This window comes from Chrysochloris asiatica, unplaced genomic scaffold, assembly GCF_000296735.1.
Source record: "Chrysochloris asiatica unplaced genomic scaffold, ChrAsi1.0 scaffold00466, whole genome shotgun sequence".
In the NCBI taxonomy this organism is placed as follows: Eukaryota; Metazoa; Chordata; class Mammalia; order Afrosoricida; family Chrysochloridae; genus Chrysochloris; species Chrysochloris asiatica.
In genome coordinates, this window is record NW_006408984.1 from 233,681 (window position 1) to 244,069 (window position 10,389).

General features: G+C 36.5%; 1 protein-coding gene across 1 annotated transcript in view; it reads right to left on the minus strand.

Moving 5' to 3' along the window:
- The window catches only part of CCDC152 (coiled-coil domain containing 152), a 70,978-nt gene that overhangs the window by 53,696 nt on the left and 6,893 nt on the right, over positions 1-10,389 (minus strand). The window contains exon 2 of the mRNA XM_006877303.1: positions 1,918-2,023. Within this exon, the coding sequence (XP_006877365.1) occupies positions 1,918-2,023 (106 nt within the window). The remainder of the gene's footprint in view (positions 1-1,917; positions 2,024-10,389) is intronic.

Below are 10,389 nucleotides of genomic sequence, written 5' to 3' on the forward strand. Positions count from 1 at the left end.
ATGCTCAAGAGCAAGTGTCAGAATCTATAATTCATCTGTCAGTTTGTTGGTCTTTGTTGGCTTCTGTGTTGTTGTGTTGCTAGAGAGTATATTACTGGTAATTTTAAATACCATCAGTGTTCTCCATGTTGGACAGTTTTCAGCAGCTTCCAGACTAAGACAGAGAGGCAGACCATTTCTGAGTGTTTGGCCGCTGAAAACTTTATGAATAGCTGCAGAACATGAATACATTATTATTAATTACAATCTATAATCAAATTTCTTTAGTTTTTACTCAATGCTCTTTTTCTCTTCCACTATCCCATCCTGAAGATCACATTATATTTTGTTTTCAAGTCTCCTTAGGCTACTCTTGACTGTGAGTTTCTTAGACTTCATTTTTGATTTGACAATTCTGAGGAGTTGCTCAGAAATTCTGTAGACAAATTCTTTCACTGGAGTTTGTCTAATTAGCTTATATTATGATTAGAATGGGGTTATAGGTTTTTGGGAGGCAGATCAAAGATAAAAATGTTATTTTCATTATATCATTTAAAGGTTATATACTATTTAAAGAATATACATTTTTTAAAATTGTAGCAAGTAAGTATATAACAAAACATCTATAATTTCCACATTCTTTAATTTAGAAATATTGATTGTCTTCATTACGTTGATTATATTACATTTTTTATTCTGGTAAAGATATACTTATGTAACAAATAATTTGTTTCTTTAACATTTTTTATAGGTGCTATTCAATGACACTGCTGTTAATGTTCAATGATATTAGTTATGCTATTCAATCATTACCAGTATCTGAATACATCACTTATGATATTGAACTTGATCAACTGACTGGGCAGTGTTTGTCAGGTTTCTCTCTCCACTGTAAATTGACTCTTCTTTCCTCTCTTTCCATACTGAATTCTTGGAAAGGAAGTCAGTATTCACTGTTCACACTTAGTGAGAAGGGCATTAGGCTCCACCTTCTCAAAGGTGGATTATCTAAATAAATTATTTGGAATTTATTTTTGCACATGAGTTATGCCTCTTTTCTCCCATTTATTTACTTAATATATTGTTTGTATCAGCATGAATTCATGGATATTTATTTAACACTTGGGTTGAATCTAATAATAGTTTATTTTCTTTCCAAACGGTCCTGTCTTTGGTCACTGGGAGCTCTTTCAGTTGGTTCTTATGTCCCTTCATTGTGTTTTATTCTCTTCTCTCATTTTCCTTTAATTTCAGCACTTCTGCACTTCTTGGCATCATAAAATGCTACAGGTATTCGTATATATTTCTTGCCAAAACCATAGAATTAATTATTTATCCAAGGAGTTGGTTCCTTTAATAACAATTATATTAGAAATCAAATTCTGGACACTAGATAGGCTCATAGCTACTGGAAGATTGATTCTTCTGAGTCCTCTTAGTTCACAGAAATAGAAAATACATGTATGGTTTATTTCAACTTGAAAATTCTTGACTCCTTTGAAGTTTCTTTTCATGTAATTCTAAGGCAGGGACTCAAGTCTTTTCCATGGTTTTAAGGATTGGATTGAGTTCTGCCATTTATTAGTTTTAGGGTAGGGTAATAAAACCAGTCCAATTTATCTTTTATGATATACTTGTTGTTGTTGTTGTTATGTGCCATGGAGTCGGTTCCAACTCACAGCAACCCTGTACAGGGTTTCCGAGGCTGTAAATCTTTATGGGAGCAGAAAGCCTCATCTTTCTCCCGTGGAACAGCTGGTAGTTTTGAACTGCTGACCGTGAGATTAGCAGCCTGATTCATAACCACTATGCTACCAAAGATGATATTCCAAAAAGATCTATTTAAAATGTTTTATAAATGTAATAATAAACAACCATTGTTGAACAAAAAAAAGTTCTCATTAGAAATAGTCTTTCTTCAGGTAGCAAACAACTAACCTTCTTTAATTGAGACCTCCTTTGTTTGTATCACTTTTAATAAAGACTTGGTCTTTTCCAACTGAATATCCAATATGTTGTTCTTTCCACTGGTTTCTATAATTTTCTGTGGAAGAAAGAAAGTATGAATTATTACTAAATCAATGCTGCTATTTTTATTCTTTATCTAGGAATCTGAAGACTAATGAAAACTTTAACCATTTAATAACTAAAAAAATCAATAATTAAGTCTTGTATATATTTTTAAATAAGTCAGAATCTTACCTTGTTTTTGATTTAAAAAGTAAAATGGCAAAATATTTAAACATTTTATTGAGAAGCTGTAATGTATGAAGAACATGGCACCAGGATTAGAGGAAGACTCATTAACAACCTGCAATATGCATGCAACACAACCTTGCTTGCTAAAAGCAAAAAGCAGTTACTGATGAAGATCAAAGACTACAGTTTTCAGTGTGGATTGCACCTTAACATAAAGAAAACAAACATCCTCACAAATAAAACAAAAAGCAACATCATGATAAATGAAGATAATACTGGATAACAATAAGGATGTAATTTTACTTACTTCCACAATTAACAGTAGTTAACAAATCAAACAACATATTTCATTGGTATAGCTGCTGCAAAAGTCTTCTTTAATGTGTTAAAAAGGACAGATGTCACTTTGAGGACAAAGGTACACCTGACCAAAGCCATGACAGGCAGACTACTTCTGAATGTTTAGACGCTGGAAACCTTATGAATAACAGCAGCACATAGTCAGACATGCTACCAGAATATGAAGACATTAGGGAGAGCAGCAGAATGTTGTCAGATATAGTGCTGGCAGATGAGCCCCTCGGGTTAGAAAATACACTGAATAATACTGGAGAAGAGTTACCTCCTCAAAGTAGAGCTCACCATGATGACATGATTGGAGTAAAACTTTCAGGATGCAAATGGAGTAAAATTTTCAGAATCTTCATTTTCTGATGGGACACAACTCAAAATGAGGAGAAGCATCTACAAATATGCAATAATCTGAACATGGAATGTATCAAGTATGAACCTAGGAAAATTGGAAGTTGTCAAAAATTAAATGGAATGCATAAAGACTGATATCCTAGGCATTAATGAACTGAAATTGACTGGCATTGGCCATTTTGAACCTGATAATCACATGGCTTAATATGCCAAGAATGGCAAATTCAAGAGAAATGATGTCACTTTCATCGTCAAAAAGTACAATGCTGACTGTGATAGCATAAAATGTATATGACTATGAAGTGGCATTATAGAATAAGCACTGGACTGCTAACCACAAAGTCCAAGAATCAAACCTACCAGTCACTCCTAGGGAACTCTATACAGGTTCTCTGAGACTAAACTAATTCAACATCTCACAACAACCACCACACAGGGAAAATCAAGTAATACTAACATTATTCAAATTTATACACCAACCACTAAAGCCCGTGATAATGAAATTGAAGAATTCTATTAGTTATTTCCATTTGATATTGAACAAATATGCAATCAAGATGCACTGGTAATTTGATGATTGGAAAGCTAAGGTTGGAAACAAAGAGGAAGAATCAGTAGTTGTAAAATAAGGTATTGGTGATAGAAATGATGCTGGAGATAACGTGATAGAATTTGCAAGACCAATGAGTTATTCCTTGCAAATACTTTCTTGAAACCAATGTAGACTAAACACATAAGGAACTCTGGTAGTGTCATGGTTATAAGTTGGGCGGCTACCCTAAAGGTCAGCAGTTCAAAGCTACCAGCCGTTTCACAGGACAATGATGAGATTTTCTGCTCTTGTAAAGATTTACAGGCTTGGAAACTCTATACAGGGTCACTGTGAGTCGAAACTGATTCCATGGCACACCACCACCACCATACGCATAAACCTCACCAGATGGAATACACAGGAATAAAGTTTACTAAATCTGTGGGAAGATAAGGTGGAGGAACTCAACATCATCAGCTAAAATAAGGTCAAGGGCAGACTGTGGAACAGACCGTCAATTGCTAATATGCAAATTCAAGCTGAAGCTGAAGAAAGCTAAAACAACTACACAAGAGCCAAAGTATGACCTTAAATATGTCCCATCTGAATTTAGAGACCATCTCAAGTACATATTTGATGCATTAGATGCTAATGATTGAAGACAGGAAGAATTGGGGGATGATATCAAGAACATCATACAGGAAGAAAGCAAAAACATCATTAGAAAGACAGGGAAGAAAGAAAAGACCAAAATGCATGTCAGAAAAAAACTGAAAATTGCTTTTGAAGGTAGAGACGCTAACATGTATTGAAGAAATGAGGAGGCAGAAAAGCTGAACAAAAATTTCAAAGGGCAGCTCAAAAAGGCAAAGCAAAGTATTATAATGAAATGTGCAGATCTGGAGTTAGAAAACCTAAAGGGAAGAACACACTTAGTATTTCTCAAGCTGAAAGAACTGAAGAAAAAGAGTAAAGCCTCAACTTGCAATACTGAAAGATTCCATAGGCAAAATAATGAATGATGCAGAAAGCATCAAAAGAAGATGGAAGAAGAGTCACTGTACCCAGAAGAAATGGTGGATATTCAACCATTTCAAGAGGTAGCATATGATCAAGAGCCAATGATACTATGGAAGAAGTCCATGCTGCATTGAAGGCATTGATGAAAAACAACACCCCAGGAATTGATGGAATACAAACTGAAATGTTTCAACAAATTGATGAATCACTAGACGTGCTCACTCATCTATGTCATGAAATTTGGAAACTGGCCAACCTATTGAAAGAAATCCGTATTTGTGCCATTCCAAAGAAAGATGACCCAAAAGAATATGGAAATCATCAAACACTATCATTTACAGGGCATGCAAGTAAAATTTTGCTGAAGATATTTCAAAAATGGTTGTAACTAACAGTACATCAACAGAGAACTGCCAAAAATTCAAGCCAGATTAAGAAAAGGATGTGGAACTAGAGAAATCACTGCTGACATCACATGGGTCATGGAGCAAAGCAGATAATACCACAAAGATGTTTACTATGCAAAGATTTTGAACTGTGTATATCATGACAAACTCTGGATAACATTATGAAGAATGGATAGTCTAGAACACTTAATTGTGCTCATGAGGAGTTGTTAGACCAAGAGGCAGTTGTTAGAACAGAACAAGAGGATACTGAATGGTTTAAAATCAGGAAAGGTCTGTCTGCAGGTTATATTCTTTCACCAAAGTTATTCAATCTGTATACTGAACAAATAATCTGAGAAGCTGGATTATACCATGAGGAATGTGGTATCAGGATTGGAGGAAGACTCATTAACAACCTGTGATATACAAATGATACACCTTTACTTGCTAAAAAAGAAGAGGAAATAAAATACACACTTATGAAGATCAGTGACCACAGCCTTTGGTATGGGTTGTGCCTCAATATAAAGAAAACAAAAATCCTCACCAAGGGAGTAATAAATAACATAGTGACAAATGGAGAAAAGACTACAGTTGTCAAAGACTTCATTTTGCTTGGATCCACCATTAAGAGTCATGGAAGCAGCAGTCAAGAAATCAAAGGATGTACTTCATTAGGCAAGTCTGCTGCCAAGATCTCGTTAAAGAATTTAAGAGCTAAAATATCTGTTTGAGGACTAAGGTGTGCCTGACCCAAACTGTAGTATTTTCACTAGCCTCATATGCATGTGAAAGTTGGACAATGAATAAAGAAGACCACAGAATTGATGCATTTGAATTATGATGTTAGAAAAAGAATAGTAAAAGTACCAAGGAACATGGGACCGAACCAGAAAATTGCTGACAGCCGAGTTGGTGGCAGAGGCAATGCCATAAGAGAAATAGAGCAGCTGAGGACTATAGGTCCATGGAACAAGAACTGTGTGCCTGTGGGTAGGAAGCAGGCTTGTAAATGTGCTCTCTGTACACTTTGTGTGGTATGTGTGAATTAAAAACAAAGTATGATTTGTTGAATGTAAAACTGATGATCTGTCCTGTAAACTTCCACTCAATTAACAAAAAAGCATTAAAAATATGTACTATGGACTGTTAGAGAAACATATCAGTGTTGGAAGAAATACAGCAAGAATGCTCCTTAGAGGCCAGGATGTCAAGACTTCATCTCTTGTACAATGGACATATAATCAGGAGGGATCAGTCATTGAGTGAAGGACAGCATGCTCATCAAAATGGAGGATCAATGAAAGAGAGGAAACCCTCCAACAAGATAGACTGACACAGTGGCAGCAGCAATGGGCTTAAACTTAAAAATTGTGTGGATGGCACAAGACCAGGCAGTGTTTAGTTTTGTTATGTATAAGTCAGAATCGACTTGAAGGTACCGAATAACAACATATGCGTGTGAAAGCTGGACAATGAATAAGGAAGACTGAAGAAATATTGATGTCTTTGAATTATGACATTGGTGAAGAATGTTGAAAGAATCACAGATTTCCTGGAAGAAGTACAGTCAGAATGTTCCTTAGATGGGAAGATGGTGAGACTTGGCCTCTCTTACTTAGGACATATCAGGAGGGACCAGTCCCTGAAAAAGGACATAATGATTGGTAAGTAGAGTGTCAGCAAAAAAGAGGAAGACTCCTAAAGAGATGACTGACTAGTGGCTGCAATAATGGGCTCAAACATAACAATGATTGTGAGGGGATTGCATGACCCGGTAGTGTTTCCTTCTATTGGACATTGTTGTTGTTAGGTGCCATCGAGTTGGTACCGACTCATAGAGACTCATAGCACAACAGAACAAAACACTGCCCGAACCTGGGCCAACCTCACTATTGTTGACATGCTTGAGCCCATTGATGCTGCCACTTTGCCAATTCATCTCGCTGGGGGTCTTCCTCTTTTTCTCTGACCCTCCACATTACCAAATATGATATCCTTCTCCAGCGACTGGTCCCTCCTAACAATATGTTCCAAGTATGAGAGACGAAGTTTGGCCATCGTGGCCTCCAACGAACGAGCACTCTGGCTGCACTTCTTCCAACACAGACCTGTTGGTTCTTTTGGCAGCCCATGGAACTTTCAATATTCTCCTCCAACACCACAGCTCAAATGCATCAATTCTTCTACGGTCTTCCTTATTCACTGTCCAGCTTTCACATGCATATGAGGTTATTGAAAATACCATGGCTTGGGTCAGGCACACCTTAGTCTTCAAGCTGACATCTTTGCTGTAAGTTGAAAAAAATTCCACAGCATCTAACAGAAACAACAACTACATTCTCCATGTATATTTTTTTCAGTGCTACTTGACCTTCAAATTTTTCCTTTGCAACTTTTGTGATCCAGCAACTTTTCCTTTTGTGTTATTTATTTAATTTCTGGTTGAGTTTATTATGGTCCCAAGTAGACTGTTAGAATGATGATACTTTGGCTTTTAAATTATTTCTCTTAAATTCAAAACTCCCTTATTATTCTTCAATTTTTAATGTTTTATTTCATTGTTGTTGTTATGTGCCATCAATTTGGTTCCGACCCATAGCGACCCTGTATAGAGTTTACAAGGAGATGCTGGTGAGCTTGAACCACCAACCTTGTAATTCAAATGGCTTTGCAGTCTGGTGCATTAACCCATAGCGCCACACCAGGACCCATTGTTGTTGTTAGGTGCCATCAATTCTGTACCAACTCATAGTGACCCTATGCACAACAGAATGAAATCCTGCCTGGTCCTGGGCCAACCTCATATTCATTGCTACAGTTGAGCCCATCTTTGCTGCCACTGTGTTAATCAAATTTATTAGGGGTCTTACTCTTTTTCTCCGACCTTCCATTTTACCAAACATGATATCCTTCTCCAGGAACTGGTCCCTCCTGTTAATATGTCTGAAGGATGAGAGATGAAGTCTGGCCATCTTGGCTTCCAGGGAGCATTCTGGCAGTACTTCTTCCAACACAGTTTGGTCTGTTCTTTTGGCAGTCGATGGTATTTTTAATATTCTCCTCCAACACCATAACTCATATACATAAATTATTCTATGGTCTTCCTTATTCACTTTCCAATTTTTGCATGCAAATGAAGTTACTGAAAATATCATGGCTTGGGTCAGGTACACTTTAGTCCTCCAACAGACATCTTTGCTCTTTAATACTTTAAAGAGGTCTTGTGCAGATTTCCCTAATGCAATTTGTCGCTTGATTTCTTGACTGCTGCTTCCATGAGTGCTGAAAATTGATCTGAGCAAAATGAAGCCTTTGACAACTTCAACCTTTTCTACATTCATCATGATGCTACTTAATGGTCCAGTGGTGAGGATTTTTGTTTTCTTTACATTGAGATGTAATCCATAATGAAGGCTGTGCTCTTTGATTTTCATCAGTAAATATTTTAAGTCTTCTTAACTCTCAGCAAGCAAGGTTGTATCATATGCATATTTCAGGCTGTTAATGAGTCTCCTCCAATCCTGATGCCACATTTTCCTTCATATAATACAGCTTCTTGGATTATTGCTTAGCACACAGATTGAATAAGTATGGAGAAAGAACAAAGCCATGGTGTAGACCTTTCCTAATTTTAAACCATTCAGTGTTTCCTTGTTCTGTTTGACTCTTGGTCTATGTATGTAGGAATGTACACTTCCTCCTGAGCACAATTAAGTATTCTGAACTAGTCAGTCTCTATTATGCTGTCCAAAGCTTGTCATGATCCACACAATTAAATGCCTTTGTGTACTCAATAAAACACAGGTAGACAACTTTTTGGTATTCTTTGCTTTCAGCCAAACTCCATCTGACATTAGCAATGATATCCCTCATTCTTAATGCTCTTCTGAATCCAGCTTGAATCTCTAGAAGTTCTCAATCAATGTACAGTTGCAGCCATTTAAAAGTTATCTTTAGCAAAATTTTGCATGCATAGGGTATTAATAATATTGTGCAATGATTTCCACATTCTTTTGGCTCACCTTTTTGGAATGGGCACAAGTATGGATCTCTTCCAGTCAGCTGGCTCAGTAGTCTTCCAAATTTCTTGGTATAGATGAGTGAGAACCTTCAGTGCTGCATTAGTTTGCTGAAATATTTCAATTTGTACTCCATCAATTCCCAGAGCCTTGTTCTTTGTCAATGCCCTCAATGCACCTTGGACTTCTTCTTTCAGAATAATTGGCTCTTGATCATGTATTACTTCTTGAAATGGTTAAATATGGAACACTTATTTTTGGTACAGTGACTCTGTGTATTCTTTCCATCTTCTTTTGATGCTTTCTGCATCATTCGATATTTTGCCCATAGAATCCTTTAATTTTGCAAGTTGAAATGAATTTTTTCCTTCAGAAATGCTGAGTATGTTCTTTCCTTTTGGTTTTCTAACTCCAGGTCTTTGCACATTTTGTTATAATATTTGACTTTGTCTTCTCGAGCTGCCTTTTGAAATTTCCTATTCAGCACTTTTACCTCCTCATTTCCTCCGTTTGCTTTAGCATCTCTATGCTGGAGACCAAGTTTCAGAGTTTCTTCTGACATCCATTACCATTCCTTGTTTCTTGTCTTCTTTATGACCTTTTGCTTTCTTCCTGGACAATGTTCTTTATGTCATCCCACAACTTTTCTGGTTTTCAGTCTTTAGTGTCTAATGCATCAGATCTGTTCTCACATCATTTCTAAATTCAGGTGGATATGTTCACGGTCATATTTTGGCTCTTGTAGACATGTTTAAATTTTCTTCAGCTTCAGCCTGAACTTGCATACGAGCAACTGATGGTCTGTAACACAGTCTGCCCTGGTCTTGTTTTGACTGATGGTATTGAGCTTTTCCACCTTCTCTTTCCACAGATGTAGTCTATTTAACTTCTATGTAGTCCATGTGGTGAGGCCTATGTGTATGTTGCCTATAAAAAAGGTATTTGCAATGAAGAAGTCATTGTTCTTGCAAAATTCTATTATTCAATCTCCAGTACTGTTTCTATCATGTAGGCCATATTTTCCAATGACTGATACTTAATCTTTGTTTCCAACATTTGCATTCCAATCATCAGTAATTATCAATACATTTTGATTGGTTTCATGAAATCTTTCATTTCTTCTAGAAGGAATAATTTATTGTGTAAAGTTTTCCTTTTCTTTCTTTTTCTGTTGAGGGGGCATAATTTTTTTGAGAGTGGAATTTTCACCTGTGTTTTGCATACTACGTTCTTTTTCTAATTTTTAAATTTATTTCTGCTATGATATTTTGTGGTCTTCGGTCATGCCATTTAATTTCACCTAAATTCAATTTACATGGGCAGCTCTATCTGGATCTCTGTTTATTAACTTCTCTGTGAGCAAGTTTACTTTTTCTTTCTTCCTACGTTGCCTGAGACCTGACTGTCTGCCTTGAAGAATATTAGTTTGATGACTGGTTTATGTTTCATTTGTCATTCATCTGCTATTGTTGTTGTTGTCAGATGCCATCGAGTCGGAACCGACTCATAGCGACCCCATGCACAGCAGAATGAAACAAGGTCC